The sequence below is a fragment of the Gossypium hirsutum genome, chromosome D03 (assembly GCF_007990345.1).
Source record: "Gossypium hirsutum isolate 1008001.06 chromosome D03, Gossypium_hirsutum_v2.1, whole genome shotgun sequence".
Classification (NCBI taxonomy): Eukaryota; Viridiplantae; Streptophyta; class Magnoliopsida; order Malvales; family Malvaceae; genus Gossypium; species Gossypium hirsutum.
The window spans coordinates 1,571,323-1,598,489 of record NC_053439.1 but is presented as its reverse complement, the minus strand read 5'-3'; the positions used below and the strand labels follow the sequence as shown (position 1 = coordinate 1,598,489).

General features: G+C 35.5%; 1 protein-coding gene across 1 annotated transcript in view; it reads left to right on the top strand.

The window, feature by feature from the left end:
- Positions 1-10,161: 10,161 nt before the first annotated feature.
- LOC107909358 (histone-lysine N-methyltransferase SUVR5) overlaps positions 10,162-27,167 on the top strand; it is a 36,741-nt gene continuing 19,735 nt past the window's right edge. Inside the window, exons 1-4 of the mRNA XM_041089559.1 lie at positions 10,162-10,680; positions 12,000-12,517; positions 12,879-13,181; positions 13,278-13,388. Coding sequence (XP_040945493.1) covers positions 12,032-12,517; positions 12,879-13,181; positions 13,278-13,388 — 900 coding nt within the window. The 5' untranslated portion in view covers positions 10,162-10,680; positions 12,000-12,031. The remainder of the gene's footprint in view (positions 10,681-11,999; positions 12,518-12,878; positions 13,182-13,277; positions 13,389-27,167) is intronic.

Sequence of the window (27,167 nt, the reverse complement as noted above, 5' to 3'; positions counted from 1 at the left end):
CATGCATTTATTAATTAATACCTTAGTTTCAACATTCTTTTTTTTCTCTTTGGTTGAAAAAGCAAGTGGGAGTTGGTGACCTTCCCTGCTGCCCTGTCTCATATACTGCTACCATACATTGTAACTTGGAGGGCTGACTCCTTTTTGGAAAAAATAAAAATTGTAATAGCTACAACTTAAAAAGGGTATCTAACATATTTGTAAGTATGGCTTAAGTGCCTTAGGTTGATGGTTTAAGTCTCTCATTGTGGGTCTAATGAAGTGATTTCCTTAATTAATTCTATATATTATATTGATCCCTATCAGTTGAACTTTTAAGGTAAATTGACTTTCAACAATGTACGAGACATAAAATTCTCTATCGGGGATAATACATTGACACTATTAAAGATGATTCAATCAACTGATCAACAAACAACACTTCAAAAACTTCTTCTTAAAAAATCAATCCCTCAACAGTCAACACTATCAATTTCAATCATAGTTTGCATTTGTTTTTATGGAATTATACCTTATTTGTTACTTCATGCATTACCTATTTTTGTTGCAGTAAGATAGAGATTTTGTATTTAGAACACCAATAATAATAATTTGCTGGTCATTTGATGTTTAGGGCTTACTTAACATAGGTGGAATAATGGGGTTAGTTTAATTTAATTGTTAAAATGTTTCAACTAAAGTGTCACAAACAGTCTAATCCACTTAGAAAAAAGCTGGTACTTAGTTGATTTTTTTCAACTAATGTGCCAATAATTTATATAGCATCAAACATGCAACCCATTTAACATTCAATTATCCTTAAAAACAATGACAAATTTCTTTTTTATTGATTTGATGTAACTCTAGAAAAAGTCTGAAGCAAGTCCTTCCAAATATAAAGGATTATGAACATTAACCAAGAACATGTTTTCATGTCCAAATGTAAGTTGTTAAACAATAATAATGCTTAAAAAAACAATACCAAAAACCTCTCACCTCAAAAGGAAATGAGATTTTGTGGTTTCTCCTTTGTCTAAATCTTCTTTTTGGGATGAAAATAGGTGAATAGCCAGATACCCAAATTGTCTTTCAGTATCAAAGAGACTAATGTTTGTCGTAGAATCCACACACACTTGGAATAAAATAATTATAAAAGATAATATGCTTATGGGGCTTGACCTTTTTACAGGTTCAATACAGAAAATATTGAAAATATATATAGGGTTGTGTGTGTCACTCTAAGGTGGCCTGGTTTCTCTTTTCCATTAATAATTGTTTAATTGAATTGACACTTTTATATTGAGATTGCCGAAAAATCCAAAAGGCTACTCGATAAACAAATCTAGCTTCTAGCTTAGAGAGAGGAAAATTTTTGGATAATCAATCGGTTGCTTGTTAATATCTATAATGATAATAATATCATTTAGCATAGTTTTTATATATTAGATCAAAGATTAAGTTGTTTATTTTTATTTAAAATTTTATTCATTTTTATCAGAAAAAAATCAGCATGATTAATGAAATAACTAAACAGTTACACGTGGTGCACTACGTGCATATCATGTTAACGTACATGGACCATTTTTAACAGTAAAAATAGATAATAGAATGACTAGTTTACTTTTTAATTTAATATATAGGGCTTCCATGATACTTTTACCTAATAATACCCTTTGAGAAACATTAATGTTAAAAGAAGTATTATAAAAGTCTTTATACTAAAAGTCAGATTGCATTTTTCTCATTTTACTAAAAAAATGAGCAAATGAGTCCTTATGCCTTAAACCAAATAGCAAACTAGTCATTTCAATTAAAATTTTCATCCAGTTCTACTGTTAAAAACTAATATGATTAACAAAATAATCAAATTGTTACACATGATGTGCCATGTGTACCTCTTGTCGACGTACATAGACCAGTTTTTAAATGTAGAAATGGATGAAAATTTTAACAAAATGACTAAACTTTTAATATAAGGATCTTTATGATATTTTTACCGCATTAATGTATATGATTAACATAATCTTTAGTAATTAACATCATCATTTTCCTTGTTCATATATTAAGCTTTGCAAAGTGAATTCTTTCCATGGGGATGGAGTTTCTTTATGGAGCTAAATACAGCACAGGGTTTAAAAACAATCGCAGTCTTTGTAAATAATAAACAAATGAAACTTCTATTTTATCTTATTATCTAGATTTATATATATATATAAGTCAAATATGATGGAGTAGCTTCTCAATGACAAAGATATGACAGTACCAAGAAAACATGATAATTTATACTATTTTTATTTTGGGGAAGTGGAGAAAGAATCAAAATTTCAAATCAAACTGACAGACATACTTCATATAGATTCACAAAGTTCCATGCTTGATGCAATACTATGATTATAAGCACAAGATGAGGGCTACATCACCTGTGTGTCTATTATAGGGTTATTGAATAAGTTTTTGAATATGAAATAATTTTAAAATTTGTGTTTAGTATTTATTTTTTTTATTGGATTTATAGAATGCGAAAAAGTTAACTATCGGGCTTCTTTCAGTAGATATTTTGAGAAATCAAAACAGAAAAAATTTTAAATTTAGAAAAATTATTATGGAGGTTTTTGTATTAAAAATATATTGCACTGTCATTTTTACTTAAAAGATGGGTAAATTAATTCTTATAAATTAAATCAAAAAGTAAATCATGTATTTTTATTATTAAAAATTAGTATGACTAACAAAATAACTAGACAGCTACATATAATGTGTCACGTGTATCTCATTCTAATATACAAAGACTATTTTTAATAATAAAAATTGATGAAAATTTTAATACAATCACTTTTTATTTTTTCGTAATTTGGCGACGATCAATGAAATATTTACTATAATATTCAACTCAAAGTGATTAAAAGAAGACAAATTAGAAACGGAAAACAAAAACGTGTATGAACTTTTAAGGAAGCCTGGAAAAAAATTCAGGAACCAGATTATACGGACCGTGCTTGTTCTTTTGTTCCTGCTACATTGTTGTTCGTTTCATGTAGAAAACAAGTAAATTTGTATTTGTCATTTTATTAAAAAAATGAATATATTAGTTATTATACATTAGATTAAAGAGTAAATTAATTTTTGTGTTAGAAATTCTATCTAATTTTTACTGTTAAGTGTTGATATGGTTGATGGAGCAACCGGACAGTGACATTTAGCGTGTCATATGTACCTCCTACTGACATGGAAGGATTAATTCAAGCAAAATGAACAGAACTTTTAATAGACATTAAAATGGATGGAAATTTTTACGTAGAATGATTAATTCAAGCAATCAGATAGTAATACGCCATTACTTAACAATAAAAATGAAAAAAATTAATAGAAGAACTAATTTATTCGTTGATTTAATATACAAATATTAATTTACTCATTTTTTAAATAGAGGTAACAAAATATAATTCAACTTCTAAGAGATTTTCATGGTATATTTATCACTATAACTCAATATAGATATAAATTGTTGTACCATCATATACAGAATATCATTACTCTTTTTTAAGTGTCCATTGGAAAAAAAAAAGTTGAATGTAAAATCATTTGATAATGATGATTTATCAGCCTTGTACTCTTGAGTCAAGCATGTATAGGCAGAAATGATAAACTTTACTTGTTGTTACCATCATTCTGCACACAAAACCAGCTTTGAACATAAGAAAAGTTAAGGACAATACAGAATATACAATAAAAGAAGTGACCAAATCACTAACAAAAACATGATTCAGAATTCAAAAGGCAATGAGTGGGGTTGGGGCCTGGGGGGGACTGAAGCAAAACAGTGCCTTGAGTTGGCCAAAACAAAACCATAAAAAAGAGAAAAATGCAACCATTAATTTGACTGATGAAGACAGAGAGAGGGAGGGTTAAGCATAAAGTAGTACTTAGCAATTTGGCAGTGTATGTATGTGTGAAGTGGTGGGGAAATGGGAAGGGGGGGGGGTTAGTAGCTATGGACCTTATGGCCAGCCATATGGGGGTTGTAGTTACAAGGTGGTGGCTGGTTGTAGCAGTTTGAGACAGGGAGGGAATAGTAAAGTGAAGATTCCCACAATTGTGACTGAAAAAGTGGAACTTTCCAAAGACATTTGGACAAGGGAGTCACTGCCAATCATAACCAGCAAAAAGGTATCTCTCTCCCTTCCCCATTTCTGTCCCCACTCCCTTTCCCCCTTCTCTCCCTCATATGGGTTGGTCCATTATCCACATTCCATGCATCCCATATGAGTAAAAGAATGATCGAAATTATTATATTACTTTTTATTTAAAAGGAAAAAGTAATTAATTATTTTACGTTAAAAAAAAGCAAATTAATTTTTTTAATTTCATCCATATATATTATTAGAAATTGGTATGACTAACGGAATAACTAAAAAATGACACGTGACATGCCACATGTACTTTTATGTTGATGTATATGGACTAGTTCTTAATAGTAGAAATGAATAAAATTTTTAATAAAAGAACTAATTTATTTCTTGATCTGACATACATAAACTAATTTACTCACTTTTTTTAGTAGAGGGAGCAAAATACAATCTGACTCCTAGTATAAAGGTTTTCATAGTACTTTTACCGAAGCCCTTGTACAAGAAGTCAAATTGCATTTTATCCCATTTAGAATGAGCAAATTAATTTTTGTACATTATATAAAATAGCAAACTAGTCATTTCTATTAAAAATTTCATCAATTTTTACTGTTGAAAAGCTATCAACCATCTCAATTTTTAGCCGTAATAGATGTAATTTTTAACAAAAAGAATCGATTTACTTTTTTTATTTAACCTACGTGAATTAATTCATTCATTTTTTGAATAAATAGAGCAAAATACAATCTAACTCCTAATATGAGAGTCTTCGTGATACTTTTACCCTCGTAAAGGCCAAAGTAAGGGATCTAAATTGTGGTTTCAATAATAATTTTTTAATTATCTTACATTTCATCATAATTATTGATGTAATATATGTTATCTTGATCGTTTTCAATAAACATCGATGATGAATATCAACAATAAGAGATATTATCAATAGACAAACTTACAATATATCTAATTTTATTTGCAGATAAATCAAATAAATCATTGTCAAAGGTCTTGTGTTGTCATGGTCTAAATTCTCCCCATTAAGGTATACAATGCAAGTGTAAATCAAGAACATTGAGGCAATGAAATCCCCCATTTGTTGGTTATCTTTATTCAATTTTCTCAATCAACTCCTTTAAAAATTGAACAAAAACACAAAAGGAGCTATGTACTATCAAGGTCCACAAAACAAAGACTCCTTTTTCAGCCTGTGTAGTACTTGTCATGTGATGAAACATGTCTCATAGATTGTGAAATACTAAAAATCATGTTTTACCAAAAAAAAATTTAATTTAGGTAACGAGCTTTAGATTACATTTTGCCCATAAACTAAAAATATGGATAAACCAGTCATCGTACTTTAGATCAAAAGGTAAATTGGTTGTTCTATTAAAAGATTCATTCATTTGTATTGTTAAAAAGCTAAAATGAGTAACAAAATAACCAAATAGTGACACATGGTATGTCACGTATATATTATGTTAATGTACAAAGACCCATTTTTAATAGTAGAAATTGATAAAATTTTTAATAGAAATACCAGTTTGTTTTTTATCTAATGTAAACAAACTAATTTACCCCCTTTTTTTAGATAAAGAGACTAAATGCAATATTCTGACTCATAGTATAGGGATTAATATGATACTTTTACCAATTAATATATTACAAAGAGAAATGGGGAAAATTAGCAGCCATTACCAATACCATATATGTACGGAAACTGAAGAATGAGAAAAGCTGGTACATTTGATTTACTAAAAACTCCATTTTCCCAATAAATGAATGAGTCATCCAAAGGTGAAAAACAAGGGTTTTTCTTTTTAACTTTTATGGTAATTTCAATGTGAAAGTAAAATGCTTGAAAAAGTTGACAACTTTAAGAATTCATTGAAGTTTGCTTTGTTATTACTAGTTATATAACAATGGAAAGAAACCTAGTAAAAAAAAAAACATGTTTGCTTCACTAATTTTCATAAAAATGGTTAAAAGAAGAAGAAGAATAAAATCTAATGTGACTTTTCAACTCTTTTTAAGCAGATTTTATTTTTTAGTTTTCTCAAAGGAAGAAAATAGAATAAAGGGTACTGAGCAAAAAGGCCAAAGAACATGTAAAAATACACCAAGGTGGAAGAGTCCCAGATTTTATCTCAATTTTGACATTTTCATGGCTCATTTCAATGGTGTAAATTAGCTTAGGGAAACAAAAACAAAAACCATAACCAAGATTGCTTTGCTTGCTCCCTAGTTTCAATAGGGACAAGGCTTTTAGGTCTTGATTTTTGTCCTTAATGAATGTGTTTTGGTTGTACCAAATTCTAGCAAATCTCAGTAGTTAAGATGGCATATGATCTTTCAACTAAATCAATATCTAAAAGCTAATTACTTTGACTACTATGATAACTAAGTTTTAAGATTTGTGATAACTTTTGAGTTGTGACTACACCTGTTCATGGGTCAAGTTACTCGTCCAAATTTGAAGGTCCGCTCGAAATTTGGGAGGATTTGGACAAAAAAATTAGGCCCATTTAAAATATGGTTCAGGCTCGGGCTTGAACATTCAAGACTCGAGCTTAGCTCAGCCCGACCCGTTTAAAGTTTATAATACTTTATATTATGTTATTTTTATATATTATATAATTTATAACACATTAAAAAATAAACTTATACTAAATATAAAATACTACTACAATATAAATATTAAAATAATATTAAGATGATTATATAAAAAATTTTAATAAATAAAAAATATAAATTTACTAAATATTAAATTAAAATAATATAAACATTAAAAAAACTAAAAATAATAAGTGCAGGCTTAAAATGAGTTTAGTTTAGTCTTTTACAAATATGAGTGAACTTGAATAAAATTTTAGACTCATATTTGAAGTTGAGTTGGGCGTAGGCAATCATAAAGTATGTTAATATCATGCTTAGACCTGACCCGACCCGACCGGATCATGAGCACCTCTTGTGACCAAAATATGACTTTTACTTAGATAATATAAAATTTTTTATTTAAATACTAAAATAGTATTTCAATACGATTATTTATTTATCAAAATGGTATGTTATGAACAGTGTTGAAGGGTAGAGGGTGAGAAGGTGGCGATACCACCATTGTTTTTCCACCCAATAATAACCTCGTCTTTAGCCTATGATTAGTGTTGAAAAAATATATATATTCAAATGATGGAGGGCGTATGGATGGCAGCACCTATATTTTATATCAATACACGTGTGAGAATCGGGTTAAAATACAGATTGGAGAGGTGGAGGGCACATTCAGGCGACACCCAGATATATGGCCTGTATTTTATTATTTTTTTAAAGGCTATATATGGCCTGTATTCTGATCGATTTTTTTTCAACCTGTATACTAATATTGCTGCCATCCATACGCCTTTCACCATTTAAATATATATATTTTTCAACACAAATCATAGGTTAATGATGGGGTTATGACTGGGTAGAAAAATAACGGTGGCGCCACAACCTTCTCACTCTCCTCCCTCAACACTGTTCATAACATACCATTTTGATAAATAATAGTATTAGAATACCATTTTGGTATTTAAATATTTTTTTGTATTATCTAAATAAAAGAAACCCAAAATATCTATATTTTTTTTTGGTAACTTTGGATTTCCTCTTTTGGGTCTAAATTATTTTTTGTTTTTCCATTAGGCTGAAATTTTAAGGCCCAAGAAAATTCTTAACAGGCCCTGGAATTTAGTAGTAGAAGGAGAATGGGGCCTATTCAACAATCTAAGGGGCTTGTACGGGAGCTGAAAGCTTGAAAACCCGACATCGTTATGCTTTTATTATGACTAATATTAGGGAAGAATAAAATTTAATTCGACTCGAAAAAATCAGAAATTTTTCGCTAGATGATTACTCACCAGTACAATAACCCATTCCTTGCTTTTGTAGTTTCATGGCTTTTATTCTGCCATTCAGGCCTATAAAATGTTACATACAGTTTGATTGGCAAAACTTGAATAAATGGCCAGAATATTGCAGTGATCCCAGCATGGAAATTGATTCCCACCTTAATTTTTTACTTGTAATATTCTCCTTTAATACTTTTTTCCTTGATTATCTGCATTTTGGATCATGTTATATATATATATGTTCTGATTAAGCATCTCCATGAAAGATTGTCTGAAAAAAACAGTAATCAAATCATAATGAAAGTATGATGTTAATTGTCATGTCATCTTATGTATTCGCCATGATTTGAAAGACTATATTAAGCTAGAAATGGTCTTCAAATCCAGTTTCTTTCTGTTGATGTTCAAATATGAGTTTGGTGGTTTACGGCGGCCGTTCGGAAGCCGAGAGCCGTATAGATGATTGAGAGTTGGAGGTGTTTCCGAAGTGAGCGAGAGGAGGTCTTTTTATTCTCTTACCTTTCTTTTTATGTTGGGAGTAATTGTCCTCAATTAAGTCATTGGTGTGTAATAGCTATAGGTAGATTATGTATAGTGCCAAGAAGTATCATAAAAATTCTTCTACTAAAAATTAAATTGCATTCTGCCTTCTTTAGTTGTAAAATAAAAAAATTAGTCTCCATACGTTAGATCAAAAAGTAAATTGATACTTTTTGTTAAAAAATTCATTCAGTTTTATTATTAAAAATTAGTTTATGTATGTCAAATGGAGGTCAACATGGCACACCATGTGTAACAATCTAATTATCTTATTAGCCATGTCAATTTTTAACAATAAAAATAGATGAAAATTTTAATAAAAAGGATCAATTTACTCTTTGATCTAACATACAAGTACTATTTTACACACTTTTTGAGTGAAAGAAGGAAAATATAATCTAACTTCTAATACAGGGGTCTCCATGATACATTTATCTGTATAATCCACATGTCCATAACTATTTAACACTTGGCAATGTGAGATGTTGACAAAGAATATAACTAACATGTGTAAGTCATGTTTAATTCACGTGTCCACTATTAATTATAGATTATTATAGATGTCTCTTAATTTTATTCCACGTTATATCAATTTTTAAAATATTCGTATTTGATGCATGTCTAATCATAAATATGATTAACATGTAATCTTAAAATTAATGAATTTAGTGTTTGTTATTAGAAAAGGATTTGTTTGATTGAATTTATCAATTTTATCCAAGATTTGGCCATTAGTTCCTAAATAAAGTACATTTTTTTTTTCAAATATTATAAGATTTTAGTCAACTATTAGAATTGGATAACAATACAAAATTGTGATCACATGGCTTTGACACTTAGAAAATTTCACATATAAACTAATAAGTAGTAATTAGAGAAAGGTTAAATTATGATTTTGGTCCAATTATTTTTATATTTGAGATTTAATTTTTATACTTTAATTTTATATAGTTTGATTCTTTTACTTGTTAATATATGATTAGTTAGTCCAAATAGTTAATATCTTTAATTATTCCAGGTAAAATATTGATATAGATTTTTCTTAAAAACTTTCATTTTAATAAAAAAATTATGTCAACATGATGAGTTAGAATATATATATATATTTTAAAAATTCATGTTATTATTTTAGTCAAAATAATTAAAGGTGTTAACAATTTAGATTAAATAATAACATCGGAAAATAGATATTAAATTTTGACAAATTAAAATATAAAGATTGACATAATAAATTGACCAAATTTAAAATTTAACCATTAGAAGAAGATGGTGGAATTAGAAAGATCAAATTATGAGGAATTAAGTGATTTATACACTTTTTTTTCACTTGATTTTTTGGCAAATTTAAAAAAGACAAAAATGAAAAATATAAAATAAGTTTGATTGTAAAAAAAATACCAAGATATACCTGTTTAAAACATAAATTACATCAACTCATTTGATTGAAAACTAAAAATTTATATTTCGAAAAGTAAAAGGACTATAAGGATTAAATCAATAAAAATACATAGTATAAGGACTTTTTCTGAAATTCGACCATTTATAGACTTCACACGGTACCCAAAAATATACGGCGCACCACAATTTCGCACATTGATTGATAATTAAAAACCAAATCTGATCTCTCTCTCTATCTCTCATCAAAATTCTCTCTTTTATCTTTACCAATTTAATCTCAAATCTCTATGCCCTTTTCACCATTAAACCAATTTCCCTAGTTTCTCTCCTCCCTCTGTTTAATCAATTTTATTTACTTTTAAAATAACACCCAAGGTCTAGTTTTTTAGATTTTGACCCCTCATTGTATGACAAAATTACTGAACCAGAACAACACAAGCAAAAGGCCGCATATACAGACCAAAAGCCTGTTTCGAGTTTAGGCAAGGGTATCTTTTTGCAAGTGTGTTTCCCTTTGTTCCTTTTATATTTAGTTTTGATTTTGGCCACGGGACAATGCCCGATTCCCCACTATATCACGACTCATGAACCACATATATAGTGTTATATATATATAACCTCATCAGCACCCAAATCCCCTCAAAAAGAATGAAACCCTTTTCTTGAATCTCATTTGCCTAACCCAAAAATCAACAACCGTGGAAAATAGACATTGGTGATCATTCATAACAATTTTTTATATATATAGAAAGGTAAAATACATTACCCACCCCCCCCTTTTTTCTTTATCTCTCCTATGTGATGCATGTTATTATGTTTTATGTGTGTCACATTCTGCAGTCAATTTCTGATTCTTTACCCTCGTCTGTGATCTAGCAGCTGCTTACCTAGCCTTCCCCCCACCCTAGGGGAACTAACCCATTATCTTAAAAGTAATGAACCCCTTTTATTTTTTTTCTTTTAATTTTAGCCAAAATTTCGGGATATTAATTGTTCTTATGTTCTTAGATACATGTTTTATGATTTGGGGATCGTGTATATGTGTATGTCTTTACTTGTATCATCTGGAATTTGGACACACCTAGAATGTTAGTTAACATTTTGATGATATGTCTAGGCCATGGTGGGTTCTTACATAATGTGAATCTAATGAAAGGAAAGTTTTTTAATTTTCTTTTGGGGGGTTATTATTATTGTTACTACCAAGATAATGAAGGATGAAATTTGCTGATTATGTTAGGGTTTTGTGGCAATTCTGTTTCTGGGTTTTGTTGGTTTGGGCTTTTTCTCTTGGAAATTTTGGTTTTTGAGATGCATGTTAAGATCTGGGGTCTAGCTAGCCATCTTGAAGTTTTTATATGGAGAAATAGCATAGATTTAACAGGAACCCTACGCTTTGATAAATTAACTAAATGGGTTTTATATTACTAATTAATACATTATTAAACGAAGGTATCTTTCAAGTTCCTGGAAAGCTTTTTCCTTTTGCTGGTTTGTTGGTTGATTTTCTTTACCTAATAAAAGACACTTTGATAAATTTACTGCTTGAGAATCCAAATGAAACGGTTGATAATAATAATAAAGACTGCAATTTTGTTCAAGAAATGCAATTTTGCATGGATTAAGTAAAATTTGACCATGGATTTTGTACTTGATCCAGGGTGTTTAAGAAATTTATAAGTTGCTGTAAAAGGTGAGGAACTAAGGAATTTAATGCTGACAAAAGAGCTTTAGCTTTAGCAACATGGAAGATGTTATGTTATTTAAAATCGTAAATAATGCAGTGATAGAGACCATATTAAGCTGGTCATTTGACCCCTATCTTAATGTTTGTATAAATGAGACAGCAAACCTATGTGCGTTTTACATTTTCATGTTCAACTGTAATTGGTATCTTTGTTCTGTCTTCCTTTCAGTCCTACATATACTATGTCATATATGCATGTATGTATATATTAAATTTTCAGTATATATATTGGACAAGGTTTTTTTTGCAGCATCTTACGATTGCATGGATTGAGCTTTGTTTGGACAGTAATGACTTTGGGTTATAATCAATGTTTATATGCAGATTATACTGCTTTAGAGATTCCGGTTTGAATCATGGAAGTGTTGCCCTGCTCTGGTGTTCAGTATGTTGCGGATTCTGATTGTGCTCAACTGACTCCAGAAACAACTTTTACTTATGACCCAGAATCTAATTGCTTGGAACAAATGAAACAAGTTCAAGTGGCAGATAATAGGATGAATGACTTATTGGTGACTAATGAAGGGAATCAAACTGGAAGACAGGATGAAGGTCAAGGCACAAGGGGTGAATTACCAATTTCAGAGGAACATCATAGTGGATCTTCATATTATGATTGTCAGGCAGAAGGCCAAAGATTATTCTGTGGATCACATGATGATGAATATGATAATTTGAATGCTCAGAGTTGTTGCACTGGACCTTATTTGACCTCTGAAAGTTCTCATTTACTCGTTAACACCATCAAGAGTGAATCACCGAGCAACAATAGGGAGGGAGAGTTGTCTCTTTCAGAGCCCAAGTGGTTGGAGCATGATGCATCTGTTGCATTGTGGGTCAAGGTAGCATATTTTTCGTTTAGCTTTGGTTTCCTTGAAATACCATCTCTCTTATCCAAATATTATGGTTTGGACTTGCATTACGGCAACAGTTTCTTGGACGTTTTCTCACAATATGCCCTATGTTTATTTTCTTGGCAATGGTTTATTTGTGCGCTTTATGGATCATCCATTTGACCACTTAGGTTCCCTTGATAATTCCTGTATCTGGTCCCCATTTAAATATATATTTTGCTTTCTTTTTTTTTTTTTCTCATTTTTTAGAAATAGTTTCTTATCATTTTATTATTTCTGATTTTCTAGAAGATAAGGATACATGCTAAATTTATTTTCATATGATACCCTTCTGTTTCTCCAAGTATAGTGGAGAGGAATATGGCAAGCTGGAATCAGATGTGCAAGGGCTGACTGGCCATTATCAACTTTGAAAGCAAAACCGACTCATGATCGAAAGCAGTATTTTGTAGTATTTTTTCCTCACACCAGGAATTATTCTTGGGCAGACATGATACTTGTCCGACCCATTAATGAGTTCCCTCAGCCTATTGCATGTCGTAGTCATAAAGTTGGACTGAAAATGGTTAGAGATTTGACTGTTGCAAGGCGGTACATACAGCAAAAGCTAGCTGTTGGCATGCTAAATATAATTGATCAGTTCCATTGTGAGGTAATGATTTCTCATCTTTATTTTGCTTGTGTATTTAATATATTTCCGCAATTCTTCAGCTCTATTCTTACCAGAGTTCTATTCCTATTTGTGTAGGCTTTGATTGAGACAGCACGTAATGTGGTTGTCTGGAAGGAGTTTGCTATGGAGGCTTCACGCTGCAATGGTTATTCTGATCTTGGAAAGATGCTTTTGAAGCTTCAAAGTGTAAATCCTTCACTTACTTGACATCTATATTCTCTCTCTCTCTCTCTCTCTCTATATATATATATATAAATATAAATTTCCTAACTGGGTTGGTTCGTGACACCAGCTTAGTTGGTGAAAATATGAAAAAGCCAAGTTATTAAATTAAAAGAAAAAGAATGCAAGTATAATTATGTCATTTAATTTTTTAATAAAAAATCCTTTTTTTTTAAAATTATCCACTCCTCTAAATTTATGCCCTCTTAATAGCCAAAAAAAACCCCTACACACTGTTATTCACATAACTTCTCAAATTATTTTTGTCAAAAAAAAAATCATTATTTCTCAAAGTAAAATTATATATATATTGTTGACACCATTTTTTGATGAAGACGGGGGCAACTTGGGTTTTGGAAAATGAAAACAAAAATGGGAGTCGCCACCAATCCCTTTTTTATGAGGTGTGATTGGATTACCTCGAAAATGGTTGTTTTTAATAAATAATTTGATCTTATTAAAACAACGGTTTTGGTCTACGAAATTTAGGAAACGGGTTCGGGAGTCGGTTACGTACGAGGAAGGGTTAGCGCCCTCGTAACGCCCAGAAATTGGTACCTAGTTGATTATCTAATGTTTTGATGTCGAAAATTGAGAACTTGAAAGAATTAAAAATATGATCCTAGCATTAAAGTTTTGGAAAAAGAAGTATATTTCACGTTAATCGAGAAAGAGAATCATATCCAGTAAGTTAGAATACAATGTCTCAAACTCCCGATACGCGAATAAAAAATGCTTATTTAAAAGATATTTTAGCCATCTCGGATTTAAAATGAGATCACGACCAGTAAGTTAGGACGCGACCCTTTTTAAGATCCCGGGATCATTTAAAATTTGGGCTTGAAAAGATTCGTGCATTTAGATTTATCGAGGAAAAACGAAACCCAGTAAGTTAGGGCACGATTTTCTCGATTCCAAACACGAAATGCTATTTTTTGAAAAAAAAAATTTGTTATATCGAGTAAAAATAAAGCACTAAATCATAGTGAAAGCAAATTACATTATTTATGCATAGCAAGATCATAATGAACGTGAAAATATAAAAACGATGCAAACAATAGCAATTAATTTGAACGATCAAATTTATAACATACAAAATAACACAATATAAAAAACGAATAAATTTAAATCATCCATTCAAAATAATGACAAAAATGAAATAAATAAATAGCAAATACAATTAAGTATAAAAGATATATATAGACATGAGCTAAAATACGCGTATACATGAGTTAATAAAATATATAAAGTATATTTTAATAAAATAAATTAATATACGTATATATAAAAACATGTACCTATATAGATGTATAAAACTAATGGAATACGAAAACAAAGAAATACATATAAAAGTAAGTGTATACATATTGTAAAGTAAAAAATATATACATATGTACAAATTAAAGTTTTAAAATATGAAAATATACATATGTATACAAATAAATACGTTAATTTATATACATGTTAAAAATATTGAAAAGGTGTATATATGTGGATTTTAAAAATATATAAAAGAAGTATGTTTTAAACTATAAAGATTATATATAAATGTGTATATTTATAAGAATGAAAACATGTATATAGATCTATAGATATGTACATAAGTTATAAAATGTATGAAAATATATAAGTATATGTATATTATAAGAATAATGCATGTATGTCATGCAAATATATGCATATATATATACGTACCAAAGGTTTAAATAAAATAAATAAAAATAAATAGGAAGAAATAATAATAATAATGATAATAACAATAATAATAATAAACTCAATAATAAATAAAATGATAGGATTAAACTAAAAACAAAACAAAATACCAGGGGAGAAATCAAAATAAGGTAAGGCCACAAGGTCGATTTGCGATGCGCGCAGAAGAAGGGGGATCGACTGAGCAATTTTCCCCAACCTTATGCGCATGTGCTCCGCACTGGACTAAATCGAAACGCATAAAAAGCAAGTGGCCAAATTTAAAAAAAATTGAATGGGACCAGATCGCGCCATATTGCATGAGCGGAGGGACCGGATGTGCAAATAGTCCCTCCGAGCCTGAACGCGCGGATCTTTGGGGCCCGACGGGTCAACACACGGGTCATGCTCAATACGGCGCCGTTTTGGAGCCACTGATCAGACTCCAAACGGCGTCGTTTCACACATCACATAAGGGTCCAAAGGACCCTAATCTGGCAGCCACCCATTCACTTTCAAAAAGAAAAAAGAAACCATGATGAAACAGAGAGCCCGACGCTCTCCCCTCGGTCTTGAGACTTAGACCTCCGTCTCCGCCTCCGTGGCCAGTGGCCGGAGTCGCGCGAGAACGGTCTCCCTCTTTGCGGCGTCCTTGAAGGCTAAGCCTTCTCAACCGCGATGTCAAGAGGAAAAGGGGTGACACGCCTCTTTCGGCCCAACTCCTACGGCGGCAAGGGTGGGGGCTTCGACGCTAGTCCATCGAAGCAAAAGGTACCTCCTTTCCCTTTTTCCGTTTCTTTTGTTGAACAATTACAGAAAAAAAAAACAATAAGTAAAGATTCATAAAACAAGAACAAAAACGGGAGTCAACCTTTTTGATCTGCCTTTTTTTTGAATGTGAAATGCCCCCCCTTTTCTTTACAGAGATGTTGCCCTCCTTTTATATCCCATTTACATTCTATTTTAGTAGTGTTCTTTCTATTATCTATTGTGCTCCGATTTCTCTGCCATTTTGCAGGTGTTGATGAGGCTAGGCACGGTGGGTGGCGATGGGACATGGCAGACGGCAGAGGGAGGGATGCGGCGCCTTAGCTAGGGTTTCAGAAAAGCTGAAACCCTATGCTGACCTTTGCTGGGCCTTGCTGTAGTGGGCTGTTTGGGTAGATTGGGTCTGTAACGGGGCCGTTTGGGTAGATTGGGTCCCTGGGTCTCTGCTTGTTGGGCCCGGGCATAAATTAGGCTGTACAGCTGCCCCTCTTTGTTTGTTATCGTGTAACGATAACAGAACAAAGACTAAGAAAGCCCAATTTTGCCCGGTCTCGCCGAGTCTGGACTCCTCTTGACGCTTTTCTTCAGGTAGCTTCATTCTAGTCCACTGTCTTGTCGCTTCAATCCATTGCACTTCAGGGATGTCCGACTTGTAGCTTCAGTCTACTCTGCCACAACTTCAGAAGGACAAGGTTTTAGGTTTAAATCTACTCCACTGTGATATCAGGGAGATAAGACCTGATGCGATCTACTCTGCTGTATCCTCAGAGAGATAAGATCCTTTATTTTAATCCGCTCCACTGTAACTTCAGGGAGATAGGATGGTGTCTTCGATCTGCTCCGCTGTAATCTCAGGGAGATAAGATAGTGTCTTCGATCTGCTCCGCTGTAATCTCAGGGAGATAAGATAGTGTCTTCGATCTGCTCCGCTGTAATCTCAGGGAGATAAGATAGTGTCTTCGATCTGCTCCGCTGTAATCTCAGGGAGATAAGATAGTGTCTTCGATCTGCTCCGCTGTAATCTCAGGGAGATAAGATAGTGTCTTCGATCTGCTCCGCTGTAATCTCAGGGAAATAAGACCTGGTGCGATCTGCTCTACTGTAACTTCAGAGAGATAAGATCCTTTAATCCGCTCCATTGTAACTTCAGGGAGATAGGATTACTATATTCAATCTGCTCCGCTGTAATCTCAGGGAGATAAGATCTGCAATTCTTTGGTCTGTTCCACCGTAATCTCAGGGGAATAAGACCTTTTATAATGACCCTAATTATGCTTAATGATTAAGATGACATTATCAAAATGAAACAAATGCTCCTAACTAGATGTGTATGAATGACATGCAAAATGTCATGATAACGATTCCTTAATGCTTAGGTTATCATCACACAAAAGCTTATTAAGGCTTTATCACTGACGCGCTACACCGCCTTCTTGCTCGGTTAGCATATCCGAAGAAACACTTAATCTGATTGCCCCCCACTGTGCACGTCAAAGTTCAATCCACTGGGACATAAAATTTGTACCATCAATCTCCCATTGTAACCCAAGGGTGGAAAGGTATGGCTTTTCTCAATCTCCTATCGCAATTCAATGACATTGAACGTGAAACTCTTTGGTCCTTTACCTCATCCCCAAGGTGTCATACCAAATGCTCATGCACAAATGCAAAATTTTCTTCCCCTAGAAGACCTTTTCTTCTTGTCTGGTAGACATCGTTTTTTGGTTCATTGAAGCTTTGCCACCGACACGACATCTTGTCATTTTGTTCAATCAATGTTTAGACAACAAAATCTGAAAAGGTAGTCTTTAACTTAGACTCTTCCTTTTTAGGTATTTCCAACCTTTAAAATTGGCGTGTTCTAAACAATAGTCATGTTTCAGGTTCCTATATTATTTAGAACTTTTCAGAGTAATATGCAAAACTTCCTTTGTGAACGTTTTATTAGTCCATTAATCATTATTCCAATGCAACATGTTTGCAAAAAGGTCATAACAATGGATAAAGAATAAAGTTGGTTCTGATCATAACCCAAATAAAACATCAAAGATGGCGGAAGAAAGGTAACAAAGAAGTGTATTGAGAATGTGTATTTTTACAAAAAGAAGGGAAGAAAGAATGTATTTCAAGAATACACCTAAGAACTAGGTGCCCCAGTTATCGCAGATTGAGTTTCTCTGTACAAACTTTCCGAAGACCCTTCTGAGTTTGTCAGGTGTTCAGGAGATCTGCAATACTCTGTCAATGCTTCAAGACGTTGCATATCCTTTCTTGTTGGTTCAAGTAAAGGAAGATCATCATATCCCCCCCGATCAAAATTTGATCCGCTCAAGTCCTGATGTTCCAATCCTGCCCAATACTTGAGTCGCCCTTTTCGGGTTTTCGACTCAAGCCCTCTTTGGTCTCAAAGTGCCCTTTACGGGTTTTCACCTTAGCCTCTCCAAAGTCCCTTTTTTTTTTTTTTTTAGGAAGCAAATCGCCCTTCTCGGGTTTCACTTTGGTTCCCCTTCTTTCAAGTGAAGTATTTCTTGACGGAGTCTGCGTTTACAGGGTTTGGTAAACTTTTGCCATCCATCTCGCATAGGATCAAAGCTCCCCCGGAAAATGCCTTCTTTACAACATAAGGGCCTTCCCAATTTGGCATCCATTTTCCTCTAAAATCCTTTTGCATAGGAAGAATCTTTTTTAGTACCAAGTCCCTTCACGAAATTCTCGGGGGCGAACCTTTTTATTATAGGCTCGCATCATTCGTTTCTGGTACATTTGCCCATGGTGAATAGCCCTTAGCCTCTTTTCCTCTATTAGGTTCAACTGATCGTACCGAGATTGGATCCAATCGGCTTCATCCAACTGTAGCTCAGATAACACCCGTAGAGAAGGGATTTCAACTTCAATGGGTAATACTGCCTCCATTCCATAAACCAGAGAAAAAGGCGTTGCCCCAGTAGAAGTTCTAACAGATGTTCGATAGGCAAGGAGAGCAAATGATAATTTCTCATGCCAATCCTTGTAGGTTTCAGTCATTTTCCCCACAATCCTTTTAATGTTTTTATTGGCCGCCTCCACTGCACCATTCATTTTTGGACGATACGGTGATGAGTTATGATGCTTGATTTTAAATTTGCTACAAACTTCAGCTATTGTGCTATTATTCAAGTTCATCGCATTGTCAGATATGATCCTCTCAGGCATTCCATATCGACAAATAATCTCCTTCTTCAAGAATTTGCTAACTACTGCTTTCGTGACATTTGCATATGAAGCAGCCTCCACCCACTTGGTAAAGTAATCAATTACTACGAAGATGAAGCGATGCCCATTAGAAGCCTTTGGTGATATTGGCCCAATAACATCCATACCCCACATGGAAAACGGCCAAGGAGAGGTCATGACGTGAAGAGGTGAAGGGGGCGCGTGTATTTTGTCTCCGTAAATCTGGCATTTGTGGCACTTCCTGGCATGATCAATACAATCTCCTTCCATGGTGGGCCAATAGTACCCAAATCTCATGATCTGTCTGGCCATCGTGAAACCACTGGCGTGCGTCCCACAAATACCCTCATGAACTTCTTCCAAAATTTTCTTGGCTTCCACAGCATCCACACATCTTAACAGTACTTGATCCTTCCTTCTTTTATATAACACTTCTCCATCTAAGACATATTCAATGGCTATCTTTCTCAGAGTTCTTTTGTCATTCTCTGTCGCTTGATCAGGGTATTCCCGATTCTTCACATATTGTAGGATACTCCGATACCAAGGACAGTCATCTTTTCCCTCCTCCTCAATATTGCAGCAATTAGCCGGGGTCTCAGAGATACTCATCTGAACAGGCCTCATTGCCTCAAGTCTATTCACCTGAATCATCGAAGCTAGAGTAGCTAATGCATCAGCCATTTAGTTTTCCTCCCGTGGGAGGTAATAGAAGGTGATATCGTCAAACTCCTCAGCCAATTCAAGAACTAGTTTTCTATAACCGATTAGCTTAGGATCTCTAGTCTCCCACTCCCCTTTAAGTTGGTATATCACCAACGCTGAATCCCCGTATACTCTCAATACTTTGATGTTCCGTTCAATGGCTGCACGAATGCCCATAATACATGCTTCATATTCTGCCATGTTATTTGTACAATCGAAGTCCAATTTGCTAGCAACAGGATAATGATCTCCACTTGGGGATACCAAAACTGCCCCAACTCCGCTACCCGTAGCATTTGAAGCTCCATCAAAATTTAGCTTCCATACATGATCCATTTGAGGATTTTCTTCAGTATTTGCCACATACATCAAGTCCTCGTTTGGAAAATCGAAGTTCAAAGATTCATAGTCCTCCAAGGCTCTACTAGCTAGGAAATCGGCTATTGCACTTCCTTTTATGGCCTTCTGACTGACATATACTATATCAAATTCTGAGAGCAAGATCTGCCATCTAGCCATTCTCCCGTTCAAAGCAGTCGATTCCATCATATACTTTAAAGGATCTAACTTTGAAATCAGCCAAGTCGTGTGATACAACATATACTGCCTCAGTCTTCGGGTCGCCCAGATTAGAGCACAACATAACTTCTCAATTGATGAGTACCTCATTTCGCAATCGGTGAATTTCTTACTGAGGTAGTATATTGCCCTTTCTTTCTTTCCCGTCTCATCGTGCTGGCCCAATACGCATCCCATGGAATTCTCCAACACTGTTAGATACAATATCAATGGCCTATCTGGACTTGGAGGTGATAAGACTGGGGTATTAGCCAAGTACTGCTTTATCTTATCGAAAGCATTCTGACACTCTTCATCCCATTCACCCGGATTATGTTTCTTTAAGAGCCGAAATACTGGATCACATTTCTCTGTCAGTTGTGAGATGAACCGAGCAATGTAATTCAGCCTCCCTAGGAAACCTCGAACCTCCTTCTGAGTGCGCGGGGGAGGTAAATCTCGTATTGCTTTTACTTTGTCTGGGTCAACCTCGATCCCCTTTTTGCTAACTATGAAGCCTAATAACTTCCCTGATCTGGCTCCAAACGTGCATTTGGCCGGGTTAAGCTTGAGCTGGAATTTCTTTAATCTCAAAAATAACCTTTTCAAGACCTGAACATGCCCTTCTTCCGTTCTAGACTTCGCGATCATATCGTCAACATAGACTTCGATCTCCTTGTGCATCATGTCGTGAAACAAAGTCACCATAGCTCTTTGATATGTTGCTCCCGCATTCTTCAATCCGAAGGGCATTACCTTGTAACAGAATGTTCCCCATAAGGTAATGAATGTGGTTTTTCTCATGTCTCCAGGATGCATCTTTATCTGATTGTATCCAGAGAAACCGTCCATGAAAGAAAACAATGAATAGCCTGCCGTGTTATCTACCAAAGTATCAATGTGAGGCAGTGGAAAGTTGTCCTTTGGACTAGCCTTGTTCAAATCCCTATAATCCACACACATTCGTACCTTTCCATCTTTTTTGGGAACGGGGACGATGTTGGCTACCCAATCCGAATACTTGACCTCTTGTAAGAATCCCGCGTCGAATTGTCTTTTGACTTCTTCTCTTATTTTCAACACAATGTCAGGTCTCATTCTCCTGAGCTTCTGTTGAACGGGTTTACAATCCTCCTTTATGGGCAGACGATGCACCACAATGTTAGTACTTAGCCCAGGCATATCTTGGTACGACCACGCGAAAACATCCTTGAATTCTAGGAGCAAATTAATGAGGTCTTGCCTTGTCTTTGCGGTGATTTCAGTTCCTATCTTCACCTCCTTTCCATCCTCTAGGCTCACTATTTCTAATGATTCCCTATGAGGTAGGATATGCTTATCCTCTTGTTCCACCATTCTTAACAAGTCCGGAGATGCATCATAATCTTCGTCATTTTCAAAGTCGCAGGATTCCTCTAAACACACTTCTTGCTCAAAATAGGCTCCGCGTTCGAGGCAGCGTCACTCATGTCATTGATATCTGAAGACCTATGAGGGCATATCAAAGAATATACCAGGAATATAAATTTATGAACATGTTTGTGCAAAAGAATTACAAATGAAAGAATTATTTGTAAGACAATCAACCAAATGAAAAATATAAGAGGCAAAAAGGAAAAAAGACTGGTTGAGATGAACGTAGACATGTATTTCATTAAAATAATGATATTTAAGCCCAATGCCTATTTCACAAAAGATTTCATATCGTTTTTTAGGCCAACAAACAACAGGAATGTTTTGAGCATTACTCTGAATAAGCCCTAAAGACTACAGGGATTTCTTCAGCAGTCCAATTGTTTAGCTCGCTTCCAGGCTCATAAGGGCAGATCTCCAACAAAGCCCTCCTTTCCGTTGCTTCTATGGCGTTGGTATAAACATCTTCCAACATTCCTCCCATGCCGCTACCGGCACTCCACATTCAGAATGAATAAATCCTCCCGACACAAAAGATGTAGATATGTGGGGAAAGGTTAAAGGCTCACACTTAGCTTCATGTCCATTCAAACGCGCCCTCCTTCTCTCTTGTCTCTTCTCTATTTCTTTCTTCTTCTGCTTCATGTCTGGCTTGTACCCTAAACCAAATCTATCAAACTTTTCCTTCGGCATTGGTGCCTCAATCCTTCCCTGAAGATATTTTCCCAATCCTTTCCCGGGTAAGGCTCCTCTTCCTACCATCAACCGCAATCCCATCTCAGTGGTCCTGGATATTTTCGGTACTGGAATTCTATTTCCCTCCGCAATAAACATCGCGTTCACGAATTCTAACGACCGAAAAGAACATTCTAGTGCCTCGTCGTTGATGTCCACATAAGGTGCATCGCTAGTCATCATTGCGATAATATCCTCCTCTGCATCTATCGTTACCAACCGATCCTCCGATACCAACTTCACCTTCTGATGTAATGATGAAGGTACTGCCCCTGCTGAGTGTATCCACGGTCTCCCCAATAGACAGTTGTAGGAGGGTTTAATATCCATTACCAAGAAATCCACCTCATAAGTGACTGGGCCAATCCTTAATGGCACCTCAATTCTCCCATAACCTCCTTTTTTGTTCCATCAAATGCCCTTACTATGCTCTGGCATGCTTTCATGTGCGAACTGTCTATTGGTAATCGACTAAGAGTGGACAAAGGCAATACATTTAGTGCAGATCCATTATCAACCAAGGCCCCCGGGAGTGTGTACCCTTTGCATCGGACAGTAACGTGGAGGGCCTTAGTAGAACCTCTTCCTCCGGATGGTATTTCATCATCATTGAAGAAGATAAAATTGTCAGCACCAATATTGTTGATCAACCGATCCAACTTGTTTACCGAAATATCGCCAGCCACATATGTTTCGTTTAGCACCTTTAAGAGTGCATTCCGATGTACTTCTGAGTTTAAGAGTAAAGCTAATACCGAAATGCGGGCTGGCTGTTTGTGCAGTTGCTCCACAACACTGTATTCACTATGTTTCAAAAACTTCAAAAACTCCTTTGCCTCCTCTTCTTTATTGGTTCATTTACCAATGGCTCAACTTCTACTGCTTTCCCTTTCCTCTGTTCTCTCTTCCAATTCTCTTCCCTGGACGACTCTGCTTGAGCGTCGTATCTTTTTCCTTGCGCGTGTAAAAAACTGTTTCCTGATTTCTTTCTGCTTCTTTTCCCAAAACGGTCACATTACACCCGTAATTCCACGGCACCATTTTGTTATCCCTATAAGAGAAATTTGATGGTTTCTGGATTACAATTTTCGGCGTTACCTGAGCCCTAACCTCATTACCCTTAGGGCATGAGATAATGACCACAGGATGATTTATTTTTTGAGCCTTTGTTCCAACTCTGTCGCGCATATGCTCCTCATTTCTTTCACATCTTCATAAAACCTCATCTCCTTGTTATCCATCATGCTTTGAACCAAGGCCTTGAATCCTTCACATTCTTGGATTTCATGCCCTGTTTCATGGTGAAATTCACAATAATTTCCCATCTCATGCCCTTTCTCAGAATCTGAAATAACCAAACCTCTTTTCGCCATTTCTTTCCAACCCATTTCAATGGAGTTTTTACTTCAGCAATGTCAGTCTTGACTTCTTCTCCATACCTTCGCTAACCATATTCACCCCCTTATCTGCGTGATTAGGTAACGGATTCTTTGCGTTAGGTGAGTCGTCAAGTTTGACAACACCTAAATTGATAAGTCCTCTACTACCTTCTTGAAGGCAGTACAATTTTCTATCGAGTGCCCAGAAATTCCCGCATGATAATCACATTGCGCGTTCGTATCATACCATTTTGGATACGGGGGTTGTAGAGGACTCAAGTAACGAGGAGCAACAACATGTGCATCGAATAAAGTCTGATACAACTCCTTGTATGACATCGGGATTGGCGTGAATTGGGGCTTTTCAGTAGTTTGCCTAGCTCCCGACTCTTGTCTTGATGATCCCTGTTGATTAGCAACCACTTTCTTTGGCTGATTCACGGTAATTGACCTACCATAAGTATTCACATTATTCACTTCATTTTCTCTTTTCCTCGGGGGTGCCCTCCTATTACTTTCTCCTCCATCTATTTTTCCACTTCTAATGGCATGCTCAATCATTTCACCATTCATGATTATATCTGAGAAATTTCTTGAAGCGCTTCCTAACATGTGAGTGATGAACGGGGCTTTCAAAGTATTAATAAAAAGCGTCGTCATCTCCTTTTCCAAAAGCGGTGGTTGCACCTGAACCGCCACCTCTCGCCACCTCTGCGCATATTGCCTGAAGCTTTCGTTCGATTTTTTCTCTAAATTTTGCAGAGTTATCCTATCAGGCATCATTTCTGAGACATGATTGTATTGTCTCAAGAAAGCCTGTGCTAAATCCCTCCAAGTAGCGATTTTAGCTCGGCTCAGCTGATTGTACCACTTTGACGCCGCTCCCGTAAGACTTCCTGAAAGCAATGTATTAATAATTGATCATTATTAATGTGCCCCGTCATTCTTCTACAAAACATAGTAATATGGGATCCTGGGCAACTAGTCCCGTTGTATTTCTCGAATTCCGGCATCTTAAATTTGTAAGGGAGCACCAAGTCCGGAACCAAGCTCAGATCCTTTGCATCTGTTCCATAGCTTTCGATGTTTTCTATTGCCCTAAACTTCTCTTCTATCCATTTCCATTTCTCCTCAAATTGTTTTGGAAATTCCTCCTTCGCCTTGTCCTTTTCAACCATCTCGTCTAGATCTGGGACTGCAATATTATTCGGGCTATCACCAGGATTAAAGCCCGCTCCGGGTTGAAAATTCGTTGGGATTGAAGCATCGCCTTGAAACTGCTGGGGTCTAACCGACACAGAGGGTCTCCGCGAATGTAACTCGGTCTGTACTTGCGCATGTGGAGGCGTGAAACCTGGAGGATAAAGTGGTTCACCATTGTTTTCTTCTTCACGAACAATCACAGGACCTTTACCCTTATCTACTCCCTTCAATAATTGCGTCATCTTAGCCACCAGATCATTTTGGGACTCCTCCATCTTTTGCACCATGTCACGCTGAATCTTTCTATTTGCTCTTTCATTTGCGCCTGCAACTGGTCTTGCATTTCTTTCTGAAGTCGCTCTAGCTTCTCCAACCTTTGGTCCATAATTTTTGCCTTAGCTCGGGTGCCGTAACTTTGTTGGTTTTCCAGGTTAACTGAAATGATTTTATTCAATTAGGTTTTTTTTAATGGTCATTAATGCATATGATGTGATGCAATGCATGAAAAGAATGCAAAGAAAAAGAGGCACTGATTCTAATTCAACTTCATTAGAAAACTTTACTAGATAAAGAGCTTCTTTACATAAATAGACTACATATACGGCTTGCCCTCACACTCAAAGCCTTAACCTTTCTAAGAAGCCAAGCTAATTCTCGGCCCCTGTCCGACTCAGACTCATACTTCAAACTTAATAGATCAGCCTGAACCGCTAGAGTCTGCAGATGATCAGCTACTTCGCGCACTTGAGCCACCGCCTCTCCCATAATATAATCTCTTTCTCTAATCTGCTCTGAGACCGATGAATGTCTTTGCCACTGCTCATTATTTTCTTCCAGAAGCTCTATCCGGATTTCACTATTCTGCAATGCATTCTCTAGCTCTCCTATTTGTCCTTTTAATTCTTCATTTTGTCTAAGCTCGCCCTTAATTCAACCGTAGCATTACGATTACAGTACTGGTGAAGCGATCTTTCTAGTTCAGTTATCCGGACCTTCAACTCCGTCTTCTCATCTTGGCAAGCTAGTAGACTCTTTCCCAAGGCGACTTCTCGAGCCCGAGTATCCTGAAATTTCTTTTCCCATTGATTAGCTCTCGTCTTTTCCTCCTGAATTTCTTGTCGCCACTGTTCTGGCGTTTTACCCAAGCCAGCAGTTCTTACCGACCTGCGCAACTTCTTGTAATCTGTCTTCAGGCTGTCTAAATCTTCTTCTGCTTTGTTCTTTCCTTTTCTCAATTTATCGGCCTCTAATCTTTGAATGTCCACATCCAGTCCTAACTGCATTTTTCTTCCTCTAGTCGTTCTATCTTCTTCCCCAGTTCTAAACTCCTTTTTCAATTCTGTTGATGATTCCATCTCAGAAGGCAAAACTTGCAAGCGTTCCTCTAAAGATCGGGCAGTTTCTGAATTTGACGCCGGGATGTTGTCGTTGATCCTTTGATCACGCCACTGACCATACTCGGGGGTAATTGTCGGACCCACGGCTAAGATCTTCATTCGACAGTCTGGTTCCAGGCACTAGATATTTCTCGAACCTTCTTCTTGTAATTGTCCTCCCTATAGGAAAATCACTATAACCACCCTGCGTTGCTGGTATGAATTGCCGTGATCTATACTGTCTTGATACGAGTAGAGGAGCATATCGATAGCTCCCCATATCCCGAGCAGCGGAACCCAGTCAAATCTCCACATCGGTACAATATCTCATCGGGAATTAACCAAGGAGCCCTCCATTCAATATCTCATCCTGGAGATTCTGGAGTATCTCTATCCATTTCCTTCTGAATATCATCCGTCTTGGCGTGGCCACCAATTCTCCTAGAGGGGTAGTTATCAGGAATACCCGATAGGAGACCTTTCGACCTTCCAGAAGTGGCTATGGAACCTGCCAATAAGAGCTGCGCGCATCCAATAACCTTCCCTCCCTGCTTTTCGACACGCATTCAGGGATCTAAAGTTTCAGCGAGTTGCCGGACCGGTGTCACCCTTTACTAGCCGATCAAAAATCAGATACAGCCTCGTCTATGTGTCCTAAGTTGGGAACCATAGTCCATAGATACCTAAGCAGATCGACCACT